The 15,672-nt window shown below is 39.3% G+C and overlaps 1 protein-coding gene across 1 annotated transcript; it reads left to right on the top strand.

Moving 5' to 3' along the window:
• Window positions 1-1,171: 1,171 nt before the first annotated feature.
• Window positions 1,172-5,729, top strand: rtn4rl2a (reticulon 4 receptor-like 2 a). The gene is made up of 3 exons (XM_084099737.1): window positions 1,172-1,417; window positions 2,149-2,375; window positions 2,537-5,729. Exons 1-3 carry the CDS (start codon window positions 1,363-1,365, stop codon window positions 3,635-3,637), a joined length of 1,383 nt encoding a protein of 460 aa, XP_083955863.1. The 5' UTR covers window positions 1,172-1,362; the 3' UTR covers window positions 3,638-5,729.
• The last annotated feature ends 9,943 nt before the right edge of the window (window positions 5,730-15,672 follow it).

Raw genomic sequence — 15,672 nt, forward strand, 5'->3', positions numbered from 1 at the left:
CCAGTCATCTTGAGTTTTTGTGGAGGTGGAGGGGGAGGGAGGAAAAAGAGAGAGGTGTCCAGAACATGAATGAATGGAGGAGGCGCTAAACAACAACATGGACATCCTCGGGTCTACCGTCTTTCAGTTTGTCTGTCTGTTTATTACCAGGCTCTCTGATTCTGATTGGTCAGTCATGGTATTCTGAATTACCTCTGAATAATGACTAATGTCTAGTGCAGTACTGGATACCTGACCACTCACCCTGAAACCCTGTTACCTACATAGCCTAGATGTGCTCGTGTTTGCTCTCTTCATGGTCTCTACAAGAAACCTAAGAAGCAATGTAACTTAAAAACGGACACGTTGATCAATACTGATTGAGTTCAGTTTTCCTCGACAACACTTAATTTTCACATATAATAATTTCAACTCAAATCAATATTTCATGTCCATCTATTTGTTTATTTTGTGTCAGGGTCCTAATTACATTGTCTGGGTTTATTCTGGAGTAATGAACATCTGGCCTTAGATTATCAGGACAGGAATATACAGGAATGCAAGAGCATAAGAAGCACTTTTCACATACTGTATATACTTTTAATGAATCTAATATATATTGGATATGGGCCAGACAGTGTTATAGCATAGGCCTATACATACATTGCAAAAAGCTTTGGAGTAAATAAGGTTCCATTGGCTTAAGACTCCAGGAAGCTGCCCATATTTTGACCAAATTTGGTATTGGTTTTAATTTCCTTTCAGCAGTAAATGCCAGTAATTGCTTTAGTCTCCCATTATTATATCCCTAAACGATTATCTCAGTGTTAAAGCTTTATATTCTATATTTGAAGTCATGATTCTTATGTCTCTAGAGCATAAACAATGCGTTTGTTTCATTAATAATGCGGAGGACAACATAATCCAAAGAGACGCAGATACAAAGCCAAGAAACGAGCTGTGTGCCTCTTTCATGTGCCTCGTGCGCTCCTCCTCGCATGCTCGTCGTTCAGTCATTACCGGGCGCCGTGCCTGCGCGCTCCCCCGCCCTTTCCAAACTACGTCTCCACAATCGTAACTCTGAGCTAAGACGTCGAACTTCCCTCGGTCCAAACTGGTGCGCGAGAGCCCTCCCCTCCTCTCTCCGTCCCGCCTTTTCCGTTTGCCACCCTCGCTTGGGCTTGACCCGACTAGTGACGTAGGAGAGATTCCGTGGTGCCCACAGCCGTAGGCGCGCGCTGTGCTCGGGTATAAAATGGGCCCAGGACCCATCATTCGGCACTCTCTCAGTCGCTCCGACTCGGGAACCAGAGCATCAGCGGAGATAGCAGGGAATCAGTGGCTAAACTCCTCAGGCTAACTCGCTCTCGGCTTTGGTTCGCAATGGAAACATCAACTTTTACGCGGAGCCAACGCTCCTTTGCGCACAACTTTAAGAGTGAGTTTCTGCTTCTTCAATTTTCATCATTGATCTGAATGTGCTTTTTAAATGCTTAACTTTCTTAACTGTTCTAATGGAAATGTTTAGAAATGTTTATAATTTAGAATATGATCAAATTGGCGGTTGGAAATGTGCTAGGCTTTACGCAGGGACAGTTGGTTGAAATATATTATTTCTCTGGTGCTACGATGTTTTGCATTCATGTTTTAGTGCTTTATATTAATATTTTATTTGTACCAAGTGTACGCATGTATTAAAAAGTTAAATGTTTTCTGAACTTGGAAATGAATTTAGATGGAGAGAATAATGTTTGGAGTAATTCGATGTAAAAAAACTAAAAACTAAATTGTTGCATTAAATTTGTAAGTGACAATCTACAGTCATAAGTTCGAATTTAAAATTAAAACGTGAAAATTAACTTTAAATTTAGGAGTTGAATCTTATAATACCGTGTAGTAATGAGATAAATGATTTTCACAACTTACATGGATGGAAACAAATACGTTGTTATAATGAAGAAAACGTTTTAGTTTATCTGTAGAAAATTCGTTTTGAGAATCGTGAATTTTGAACATTTTTCAAAAATCAGTAGTCATTGTTATCTTTTGTATTTTATTTTCATGTATATAAAATGAGACTTACGGACCAGGAGAGCTGCCTTCTAGGCAGGAAACATGCAATGCGCTAATAAGACTTTGTGATGTGACGCGCTCCTCTCTTTCCATCAGGCGCGCTCTCGCTCTGGCTGGTTGTCTGGCTGGTCGTGGTAAAACCCGTGCCTGCGCTGAACTGCCCTCACCGGTGTGTGTGTTACCCGACCCCCATGACTGTGAGCTGCCAGGCGCAGAACTTCACCATTGTTCCCCACGGCATGCCCTTCGAATCCCAGCGCGTCTTTCTGCAGAACAACCGCATCACTGAACTGAGAGTGGGGTCTTTTGCTTTTGGCACACAGGTAAGGAAGTGTATACATATAATATCCATTTGAAAGATATCAGTCCTTTTGGTTGTGTAATTTACTAATTTTGTATACCTTCTCAACATCTTCACCTCATTACCTTTTCCTCCCTCTACCCTTTTCCTTTCCTTTCTGTCCATCAATTCATCACATACCAGGTTTTGTGGCTCTTCTCCAACAACATCACCTGGATTGAGGCTGGTGCATTCAGCGAGCTGCGCGATCTGGAGGAGCTCGATCTGGGCGACAACCCTCACCTGCACCGCCTTGAGGGTGGAGCTTTCCGTGGCCTGGAGAAGCTTCAGAGCCTCCACATGCACCGCTGCCGGCTAGCCGCCCTTCCCCATGACATCTTCCACAAGCTCTACAGCCTGCAGTTCCTCTACCTGCAGGAAAACCAGCTCCACTTCATCCAGGACGATCTCTTCGCCGACTTGATCAACCTCAGCCAGCTCTTCCTGCATGGCAACCGCATCCGCACTCTGTCCGAGAATGTGTTCCATGGCCTGGTCAACCTCGATCGCCTGCTGCTGCATGACAACAGAATCCGCCAGGTCAATCGCCGCGCTTTCCGCGACCTGGGCCGGCTGACCATGCTCTTTCTCTTCAACAACTCCCTGGCAGAGCTGCCCGGTCAGGCCATGCGTGACATCTCCTCCATTGAGTTCTTGCGGCTGAACAACAACCCCTGGGCATGCGGCTGCGAGGCTCGTCCCCTGTGGGAGTTCTTCAGAAGTGCCCGTCTGTCCAGCTCAGAGGTTCTGTGCGCTTCCCCAGCTCCTCGTCGTGGACAGGACCTGCGCTTCCTGAGGGAGATGGACTTCGCTCTGTGCCCACTTCCCGACCCCGGCTCCCTGGCTGGCTCCACCACCACCACCTTCAGCACCAAGACTCGCTGGTGGTTCTCCAAGAACAAGCCCGTCAGCACTTCCAAGGGTATCTATGAGAAAACCTCAGAGACCAGGGCGTACCCCTTAAATGGAGGAAAATCCCAACATCCCGCTATCACATCTACATCCACAAAGTATGAGCTTGGGGAGGAAGAGGCTCTGCTTCCCAAGCTTGACCCAGAAGAGTATTGGGCCAACTACGGCAATGAAGATGCGGGTATCACCTCCCTGCGCTGCTTCGAGCTTGAGTGCCCTCCCGAATTTGACTCTCTGCCACCATCTTCCTCTTCTTCTCGCTCCTCATCTTCTGTTCTCTTGCTACTCTCCATGTCCGTCTTGACTGTCTGCATCCATCTTCTGTTTGGCTGAATATGTCAGAAGAACCCTCTTCCCCTTAATTTTTTTCTCCTCTCTGGAGGAGGGAAAACCCTGTTTGCTCGATTTAACTCTTCAATGCCTTGATTCCTGTTTACCATCAACCTCACCTGTATCTTTGTTCTGTTCAGTTTGAGCCTCTAGTTCCTGGTATCTAGAGGGCACTACACTGATTTAGGATACAGTGGGTAAGCAGGGAACGTTGGGCAGTACAGGGCCTTAATGGAAAGTAATGAAAGCTGTTCACAGGGCTTGGCTAGTTAAGCAGATACTCGGTCCTTCTTTTTTGAGGACAAGTGTATTCTAAGCCATTTCTGTCACAGTCAGTGCAGACAGAGTATAGAAATTTCCATCTTATGTTTACGTACAATATTTGTATGCTTTTAGACTTTTCAGCCACTCTAAGTGCTTCTATGATAGTTGTAATTATAGCTTGTGATGTCACTGTGACACCCTCTTTCCAACAAGGCTATTGCTCAATTTTTTTCAGTAGTTACTGGTAACAATAGCATAATGAGCAAATCTTTTTATTCCCCTTGGGAGTGATCGAATGTAATATTTCCTCGATTATAACAGATGGGTCTCAAAACCATTCAGGGCTCGAAAAGCACAAAGGAACGGCGTGCAGCAACAAAGCAAGATAGACAAAGCATACTGAAGTGAGGAGTTTGAAAGTCTTACAATACAGCTAAATCAAGATAAGACACACAATGAGAGAGAGAAAGCACGCGCAAGAGAAAGAGAGACAGAGAGTACACACAAGAGAAGGCGAAAGATTTCATTACATCACCATCTAGCTATGACAGCAATTATCACTTGTGTAAATATGACATCTTGGCAGAGGGAGCTGTAAATAGCGCTATGAAAGGCCTTATGTTTGTCACTGTTCTGAACGGCCAAGAATGCCACTGTGAGTAATGTCTGTGATATTATTTCAATGGTCAGTGCATGGAAAGATCAATGGCACAAGAGTGTGCAAATGCTGTTGTTTTTATGTTTTTTATTTCTGTCAAAATACTGTTAACATGTTATGTTATTACTGTAAAATACACAACCTACATTGTTCCAAGACTTTTGTTCTTTTATTCTTCTGTTCAAATTCAAGTTTAACTGATTTTATCTGGATAACAGCAAATTCCATCCTTTCTCATTTAAAGTACTGATTTAAAATCAAACCAGTCAATCAACAGCTTGCAGCTAGTCAAAAAAGAATAGGCAAAATGCTAAAACTAAGACCAGAGAGAATCCAAGGCAAGGCAATATATTGAGGACACTGTGGAAAGAGGTGTTTCTTTAATAGTGAATTGACTACTTGGGGCAAAGCCAATTGGAATATCAGTAAAATGTTACTGACTGACAGATTGGTCGACATTCAGAATTATGTCTACCATTGGTCACTGTTGTGATGAGAGCAGGTGCAAATACAGACTGTTTGGGCTGCTCTTTGTGGGCATGCTGAAGACAATGGCTTTCTTTGCTGGTCCTTGCCTATTCCCTTTTCCTCCTCTTTCGGACTGCAATAAAGAATCGAAAGGCTTAAGGGAAAACAAACAGAGAGAGCAAGGACAAGAGGACAGAGAAAAGGAAAAGGAGAGAAAAAGAAAAAGCACAGAGAGCAGGGGTGGTTGTGGGCGGTAGAGGCGAAGAGATGGATGAAAAAGGATGGACATGCTGATAAAGAAGGAGAAATGCAATCTAAAGTTAATAAATAGGTAAAGATTTTTTTTGGTCAACTGTTAATTCTAGCAATATCCTGTTTTGTGTTTACCCTGAGACAGTAGAGAAGCAGATAATACTGCTCTTTTTGTCCCACAGATGTTTCCATGACAAATGTATGTCTTATAATTGTTTTTGACGTGTGAATGTATATCTAGCTGGACGGGTAAGGTCAAACTGCCTTGAGGTGCTCTCGAGCGACCATGTTTGTGAGGTCGCTCATAGATGACCAAAGCATTAGTTATACCTTTTTACCCAGAATGTATGCATTTGAATGTAAGAATGTGAAAAAATGAGCTGCTGAATCTTTTCACTAGAACACAAATTGACGGAAAGCATGACAAATAAATGAATGCTTATCTGTAGATACGAAACATCTTTGGTGTGGGCGTACTTTCTTTATATCTTCATCCAACGGCTACGACTCTACAGTACAATCTCACATGTGCCTTCTCTCCCTCGCATCTTTTAGTCTGACCTCCCTTGACACATACAGACAGACAGACAAATAGACAGACACACTGGTGCACACACATCTACTCCTCACTGCTTGTAAAGTTCTTTGAAGGCAACATCATTCACTATAACATGCAGTTACCATGCAACGCACTGGCCACCATTCAGAGCTTCAATTCATTTCAGAGTTGCAGAGTATGCAAGACGTGTGCACACTGGCCTATGCAAGTAAATGCACCCCTTAAACTGACAAAAAGATGCAAAAGGATGATGTTATTGGAAAAGGTATTCACAAAGCACTCCAGCTGTGCTATTGAATTGTTTTTTTTGTTTTTTTGTCAAAGAAGACTTCAGAAAGCCTTTCTTTCTCTTTCTTTCTTCTTTCTTTCTAAAGCTTTACTGTCTTTAGCAGATGGGTCTCACTGAAAGAGCAGCAAGATGCAGAAAGCTTGCTTCAGTCTCCCACCATGTGCAAAGGCAGGCTGTGCTTAACACAAATGTGAATGCACACACACACACAATCCCGGTGAGAGGCTCAAGTGCTTTTTCTCTCAATTCCACATAAATGTCCATAAAAACTACTGCCAGCAGGCTGTTTCATTTTCCATCCAATGCTTAATCTTCAGCCTGTTTGCATTACATCTAGCACTGATTGAAGATTAAATATGTCAGTGTCATATGAATTATGCTTTTGTAGACTCTGCCAGACTACGATTACTATATTCAACTAGTCAAACATCCGTCAATTGAGTAAACTGTTTATGGCCAATTATGATGCATGAGGCTATTTTTTGAATCAGGCCTTTGAATGCAAGACATCTGAATCTCGATGCCCCATTGGATGGAGTACAGTTGCGCAAATTGTCCCTTCACCATCCCACCCACCATCTGCATTCACATTGGCTGTCGGCCACGCTACTTAACAATGAGACACAATGAGTTGGCTAGCAATGGAGGGGTGGTGACCACGTCATATCACTGAATATTAGTTCAAGAATGAGTCATTGCATCGTATGGATGGGGGATATGTGTTAGGAAAACAGAAATGGGAGGGGCAACAACTTATTTTGTGTTTGTACGTGTGTGTGTTTGTGTGCAAATGAGTTTACCGGAAGTTGCTCATCACAATGAGTGTTTGGAGGTGTTGATAATCGCCCCCACGAGAAAGAAATGTCAAATAAATAAAGTTCCTGCATGGTACGTATCGACATTTACAAACAGACGGTTTTAGTGTGTTGTTCAGTGCATTTATGCAGAGGTGCACACTTTTGCAGAGCTGAAATCGCATTTTCTCTCTAACAAACATGATTACAAACTTATCACACATTTCTCATTTCTAGCTGCTGCAGGGATTTCATTCAGTATAAATTATCAATAATTTTAATACATTCCCACATCTCTGTCTAGCATGCAGTTCAGCACAGCTCAAAGCTCTCTTTCTTTATTACACATTCTGTTTTTTCACACTCTTTCTTCTTTCGGTCTTTCCGCTCTGTACGTCATCATCAGCTCTTCTCTCACCCATCCCTCACCAACATTTTCCAATTCACTCCCTCTGCTTCCTTACTTTTTCCAGCTCTTCTTGACAAGATTGCACGTCACCTTTATCTTCACATCACCCATCCCCCTTGACACTCCCCTTTTTTCCCCGTCTTTTAGATTTAATTACAGGTGTTCAGAGACAGGTGCTTTGTTAAACGATGAACCCAAGTATGGATTTGTAATTGATGCCCAGCATTTAATGATGTTCTCATTACCAGTAAAACTATCTGTTGAGTGATGAAAATAAAGAGTGGAGAGGGTGCGTCAACTCCCATTTATCCCTTAAACACATTGACAGGTTTTCATCTTGCATATTTTGATGTGCCTTCAAAATATGAGCACCGTTAAACTCATATTCCTCTGCGTAAATGGATGAAAGAGACAGTGGATGACGTTAAAATTTGAAAGGGTACCAAAAGGAGAGAGAAAGATAGAGAAAGACAGACTGCAAGAGACATCAGCAGGGCTGAAATAGTGTGTGAAGCGGTGAATAAAATGCAGGGAGGAGTGAGAGGAGATGTGAGAAATTTGAGTCACATTCTTGGCAGATTCCGGCGCCACAGACATTTGGAGAGTTTATGAATTGCGTATGCAAAGTCGCACACTTGCGCGGGTGCACACATACACAATCATTTAGCTCTAATCACACTTTCGCAGAGCGCTGCACTCTTCCTGCAGTGAGGCAGACGGTTTTCAAATGGAGTGCGTCATCGTTCTCATCACTGGACCGTGGAGGGTTCACGTGCCTCCACTGCCTGCATATCAATCTCAAACGCATACCTGCAACTTAACTGTCTGAGGATACTGCTTTCATGTGAAACTTAAAGCAAAGACCTTAATCCTAAACACTCACATTCACTGCATCCATAAAAGTCTGATTAAAGCTGTCAGTTAAGAAAGGCCTTTATGTGTACTTTATGTGTAAAACAACTATTTTATGAGGTGCCAATTTAATATGGTTTCATACAATGTGACCCCAACCAACCCCTAAACATAACTGTCTCTGGGGCATAAGTAGATTGTACAAATTAGATTATATTAATTAATACAAATTAGCCATCAATTCACCAAAGCATAAAATAGTTACGAATTGCCATGAGATGATGTTGGGAAACATCAAAATGGAACTTCATTAGTGACCTACTTAGAATGCTTTACATAGGCAGCAACTATCCATAATACACAAATAGTGTTCAACACATGAGACGACTTGGGTGTTAGCATATTGCTATGCATACTTTTAAATTATATAGTATTCAATATAGAACTTGCTTCTCCACTGAAGTGCATCATACAGAAGTGTAGTATAAATTCACGGACGTGAAATGTAGGATGGTATAGGGAGGAATGTTCAGTGTTGGAGAAAAATTACTTTTAAAAGTAATGCATTACAATATTGCATTACTCCCTAAAAAGTAACTAATTGCGTTACTTTTTCTCACCTGGGCTGGGCTTGCTTGTTTGTTTTTTACTAACAACAAAAAAAGTTATATTTTTGGCAAATGTAAAGGCCCTTTCACACCAAAATTGAAATGAATAAGCCTCAGGCTGAAAGAAATGCAAATTCACACCTGTACAGTAGAGGGCGCAGCTAAAAAAAACGTTCAGCTGTTTTGCCATTCTAGATTGAAGTATAGGATGCATGAGAAGAAAATTCAACACTTATTTCAGCAATATATATATATTATTTTTTTTTAAACACAAATGTGATGTTTATCTGAAGTCATTTTTGCTTATAAGTATGGTTGAAATGGATCATCGAAAGTCAGCAGCAGAAAAAAAAATAGATTAAATAAATAAAGTACATTTGTGTAATTTAATATATTTAATTATTGCAGGGTTCTGTACTATTCTTTAATATTCTGTAATATTCTCTCTGAATATCACTGTTTTTAAAATTTTGAGTAATACTGAATCTGTTTTTTTTTTTAGCAAGTGAGATGAGTAAATGCCTGCTCACTAGAACTATAATAACCATCATGTTTACACACAACACCTCTGCACTGACTAACGATTTCTCCCAACATCCAGTCAATAAATGGAAAAACAAAGTATTTGAAAAATATTATTTGAAAAAGTAACTCAGATAGTTTGTTGTAAATTTAAAAAGTAATGCATTACTTTACTAGTTAATTGAAAAAAGTAATCTGATTAAGTAACTCAAGTTACAACACTGGGCATGTTAATATGCATAACAAAAACCCTGCATTATTGGTCGGTGCAAAAGCAAGCCAATCAGCAGATCAATATGGTTAAGGTTAGGGTAAGTGTAAGACGGGGCTTTTGGTATTGGGGCCAAGAAATTTGTTATTTTCAGAATATTGTATGTAATCGAAACTACATCCGCCATTGCGATACTGTGTTTTTTCACATATGACTTGACATCAAATGCAAAAATAATTGACTCCACTGAAGTACAATTTAACCATGATGAACAACGTTCTTGGTATATAGGACTTGGTCGATTCTTCAACTATAACTTTAGGCTCTGAGGACATTTAAAACATAAACTTAACACTTTTCACACTCGTAAGTTCATTTAATTAGTCAAAATAACATCCAACATTGAAAATTAATGCATCAAAAGAAATTATGTCATTTCCACCACATCCCAAATTATGCATTGTGTTTAATTGATTTCTGTTGTGGAAATGACAATGGTGGAAATGGCACTTTTAACATTTTTGGAATAAAATGCCAGACTACTTTGTTTTGCCAGGGCTAATCTCCTAACGAGCATCTTGTGTATCCTAAATACAGAATATTTTGCACTTCTTGCATAATTTAATAAAATTACAGCTCAATTGAAAATGACCTACATTAAAATATTCTCTATTTACCTTGACATTTCTTTTTTTTTTCCGAGCATGCTCTACACTGACACTGTTGTCTCCTTGGCAACCAGGTACTGTAACAAAAAAAACAAAAAACTTTATTAGTAGCAAAATTATAGAAACCAAAGTTGAAGAAACGCCCACTCAGAATTTACAGTTCTTTGCCATTGTTCCAGTGTGACCTCTCCATAAAAAAGTATACTGCTTTTTGCATTATTTATCAGGGAGATGCATATTCGGACACAAGGTGTGTATGTGAGTGTGTGTCTTTTTTGTGCGTGCACTGAAGATAGATTAAGAGTGATAAAAAAATGGTTGCAATGGCAACCTACGCGCTTCGCTCCAAGCGGGATTCGAACCAGCATGGGAGGCGGGCACACTGACAAGGGCATTAAAGACTGCAACCTCTAGCATCAGTCGCTAGTGCGCCTCTTGAGGCCAGGGGAGTGAGGTTTACTCGCACAGCTCTTACTATCTGGCCTCTGTTACACAACTTCATCATCTGGAACGATTGACTCATTTGGTTTTACGCATGTGAAGTTTTTGGGTAGTTGACACGACATGTCAAGTAGCGAGGTCTTATCATGCTTGAAATATAATGTGAAATACAAGCTAAAATGGACGCAAAGGTGATGCATATAGCCAGCCGCCACAGAAGGTGAATACACATGTATTTCTGCAAAGCTAGATCAAGCACACTTGTTTGCATTAACTACCAAATCAGGATTCAAGATGGAACAGAGGAGATGAGATGCACGCTTTAATCTCTAAGGGGCCGTTCATACGGGATGTGCTCTTGCATTCAAAACAGCTAGATAGAGCAGACCACAGACGGCACAGAGACAGTCTACAGACATTTTTAAAAGCTGAACTATTTTTCACTTGACATGACATCTTATGACATGGCAGAAGACGCTAAAAAAAGGAAAATATCCTGAGATCCCGACTACTCACAGACAGCACCTAAAAAACACACTCTGTTATATACATATAAATTGTAAACCTAAATCTTAATGGGAAAAAAAGAAAAAGAGGTGAATGCCATCATGTTACTTCTCAAATTCCTATTTCTTTCGTCACTGCATGCTACTGGAAGAGTACTCATAAGTCCCTGATATTTGGCATTGAATCTAACAGTCTAGTGCTGTTGTTCTTCTTAATAGCGGCATATTTCTTTCGCACTGTATCAGGTGAGAAGAAAAGTATTGTGAGGAGAGTTTTAGTTTTGCTTCCCATCGACCCACACTACACTATTAATACATTTTCGCCAGACAGTTGATGACGAAACATATGAACAAATTAAGCGTCATCCATTTTTGTCCTACTCCTGGCAATCCTTTGATTCCGCATCCAGAGTCATAATCAGTCAGACCCCGGCACCCACTAATGCACTCATGTGAATAGCATGAACATCCGCCCAGCTTCTTTTCTTTCTTATTGTGTTTTGAATACTCAGAGCTTTTTGTGATGAAGTTATAGTCACATACTCACTAATTTTGTGTGATATCCAAAGTCTGAGACATTTCAGTGTTCAATATCATCTGCAGCAACCAACATCAATGACTCACGTCACAGACAATAAAGACAGAAACTAGATGTTTGTCTGCTGCCCTTGACATAATAAAAATATCGCTATCCCTCTTTATTTGAATTTCTGTAATACTGCTTGCATCCTTAAAATTATTAGAATATTCAAGGTAGTTTTAAATAAAAGTGATTTGGACTACTTTGTAATGTTTCGCATTAAAGTATTTCTACGTTTTATGTGACAGACCAATAGATTTGCAAACATGAATCAGTTGTAGCAAGTGGACAAAAATCTATATTTAATTTGGGCAGTGTTCTTTATTAAAGCTGCCCATAACCCTATAAACACTACTGCATCATATTTGATACAGAAAATATTTAGGGCCTCTAAATCATCAACATGATCAAAATATTGATGAAAAACCTGTTGTACACAATCTTCTCTGCCTTCCGTCATCTGATAGTTTATACTTTTTTACTGAGTAAAATACATTTATTATAATTTTCAGGTTGTGATACGTGGTAGTTTTTGCAGTGAAATCTTTACTGATTTTTAAATGTAAACTTAAGAATAAGTTTTATATTGTTAGTAATATTTCAAGATGTTTTCTATTTTTTGAAAAAAATCGATTAAGGCTATTAGAAGAATTAGGCTTAGTTAATTATCCATACATCGTTTTTAAGTCATGTTAAAATGTGAGCATGAAATATGATACACCATACTTTTGAGGAATGTTTATTTGTACATCTCTCAATCATCACTGTAATGTATTGCATTATGTTTTGCCCCCCACAATAAAAACTGCAGAGCTTTTTTCATGAAACTAAACATTTAAATATCATATTACTGGGAGATATATGATAACTGATGCATTTTATGTAAGTAGTCTGCAATACTGTAATAAAGGTCTTATTGATTTATATTACAAGCTATCAGAATTTCATCTTACGTTTTGGCCATAAAAATATCAGCAACTGCCCTAAATTGCATATTTTTAGCTTATGACCTCCATGTTCTCCTATATCATAGCATATACACCATAAAAACGCTTGTGTCAAATATGATACTAAACAAACAATTTATTTTATTTTTTAAAGAGGGTCCAAAAAATAAATAAACTTTTCCATTTAAAAAAATATATTTAATATGTCAGGATTTACAGAATTAATACTATTTTTATTAAAAGAGCTTTTTAATAATCATATGTCTATGGCCATATTTATGTCTTCCTTCCTGCATTCATTATCAAGTCTTTTAAATTTTCTGTCCCTCATCCTTCACTGCACGCACACTGTCGCTCTCTGCATCATCTTGTCTACGTCCTCCCTGCTGCTGTTTTCGTCATTCTATTCTCTTGTTTAAATTCCTGCCTCTTCTCCTTCTACACCCTTTCTCATGTCTCCTCTTCAAACTCTTTCGCTCTTTGTTCCAATTCCCGCCTCAGCCTATTTTTGCTCCTGCTTGTCTCGGCAGTGCGTAGAAGGATCTCAGTGAGTCAAAAATAAACCAGGACAGATGCAGAGTTGTGCCCTGGGACACGTGCGGATCCTCTATCATCCCTCTCAAGATGGCCGGCGATAATGAGTCATCCGCTGCCTCTCTAATCATCTGCCTGCCAGACTTTGCAATCTTAAAAAAAACACTAAAAAACTTCTAGATTGATAGATAATGTCGGTGGGGCCATCATGTGATGGTTTTTGTAAAGCATATACATTTAACCAGAAAATATATATTAAACACCCATTTGTTTGAGGCAGGAGATGGAGACACCTGGAATGTACTGCATTTTACTTTAAGGACATTGAATCCTTTTGCTTCAGCATCTGATGCTGACCATTTGTAGTTTTCGTGGGCTTCCGATGCCCTCAAGAGGTAAAAGTTTGCAACAGAGTTATCCAATGACCCATATTTGCCTCTGCTGCTCAATATGGTTTTTATTAATAATAACTAATCTGTTGATTAGGTCTATGGGAATGCTTTGTCTGTTTATAATCCGTCTGTTCATTTCATAACCGAGAATTGTGTTGCCTATATGCACTAAAGTGATTTAAAACAACAACTATAATAATTAAATAAAAATACTCAAATTTTGATAGTATATAAAAGTTTTAGCTGATGTGTATAAACTCATTGTTGTACAGATCATCAGTGTCAGTGATGGTTTTATCAATATTTTTTTTTTTTTTTTTTAATGTTTTGGATTAATTGTTAAAGTGCCCCTATTATGGATTTTTGAAAATGACCTTTCATGTAGTGTGTAACATAGCTCTAAGTGAATGAAAACATCCTGCAAAGTTTTAAATCTGAAAGTGCACCGTATATAAAGTTACTGTCTTTCAAAAGTAAGAGTCGACTCCGAGTCAATGAAATGAATTATTTTTCAAACAAGTCATAAGCCATTTTATTGTGACGTCAAGATGAAACATTAGCGTATTGCCCGCCCACTTATTGCGTGGGCAGAGACCAGAGGGAAAACTTGAACCTCAAACCGGCAGCTGATTCCTGTGGATGCTGGATAGCATCATGTCCAGAAGACGCTGTGCTCTACAATGTGAAAGTAAAGCCTGTTTTTTCCACTGCCCAAGGACGAGCATGTGAAGATTCAGTGGTTAAAATTCATCTTTACCACGATATCACAGCACTATAATCCTAAACTTTTATTGTGTTCCCTTTATTTTACTGAGGACTGCTTCTCAAATCTCAGAGTTCAATACAGCTTGCTCTTGAAAGATGGTGTTCAATATACTTAGTTTTGAGTTTTATATCGTGTAGGTCTCCTGCTAACTGGATAACTCACGTTATTACTGTCTTACTGAAATACTTCTGCTGATCAGTTGTGGGCCACGATTACCTAAAACTGTGTCTATTAATGCAGATTGTCTCACTACTTTGAGGAAATATTTGTTTTACCAACGTTTATGTTACATCAGATCATTTACTCTAGAGCTCGGCTAATGTATACATTGCATACATGCACTGTTATTGATACAGTTTCCACGTGTTCACTGCAATATATTAGAAAAATACTCTGTAAATAAATAAGTACAAGTAAAATAATCGGTTTGTTGATGGACATGCACTTGTTAATGCTGATGGAGAGGAATTACAGTTGCAACATCTCATATAATGTACCTCAAACTGATTAGTGTATCCGTCTCTATATAATATCTATGAGTGTATCACTGAAACGTCCTGTTCGAGTCGTCCTTGGGATGGAGGTTCGGGTTGAATAACTAGTTCTTCCAATGTTTCATCATCGGACTCGCGCTCGCTTTGATATGGTAAAATCAACGTCATTGTTCGTTACTGTGTTTAGTTAACGGTGTAGGAAGCCTCAGGACAAGCAGAGCTGACTTTATGGCAATGGGCGTTTTTGTTTTCCACATGCATGTACACGGTAGACCAATCACAACAGACCGAGCCGTCTGGCCAATCAGAGCAGAGTAGCTTGAGATTGATTCATCTGACGAGTTGTTTGAGAATCACTGAAAATGTGGTGATGTGCAAATATATATTATGAGAAAATGAAAAGTTTTTTGACCTTTGATGCATGTAAACTTGTTGTAGGAGACTCCAAAACAACATTAGGAAACTTTAAAATAGCATAATAGGGGCCCTTTAAGTTGCTTTTTTATTACTGGATATTGTGATGATGTACTGCATTAAATCCAATACGTAGTGGACGCATGCTTTTTTATTCCCCAAACAGTCTATTCTAAAATTTCATTAGAATTTTCCATTCAATCACAGTGCTGATTGCCTACATAATGCTACAACAGAAACTAAGCCCTAAACCTATACCCTAACCTTAGATTGGTTTGGGGGAAAAACACATCCAACCCGTATTGGAATTAATGCAGTACTCTCAGAAAAAATGTGTAATAATTGTACCTTAAGGAGGAAAACAGCTTGTCACTGGGGCAGTACCGTTAAAAGGCCATCTTTGTACCTTT

Source organism: Abramis brama, assembly GCF_963993115.1.
Source record: "Abramis brama genome assembly, chromosome: 2".
Lineage (NCBI taxonomy): Eukaryota > Metazoa > Chordata > Actinopteri > Cypriniformes > Leuciscidae > Abramis > Abramis brama.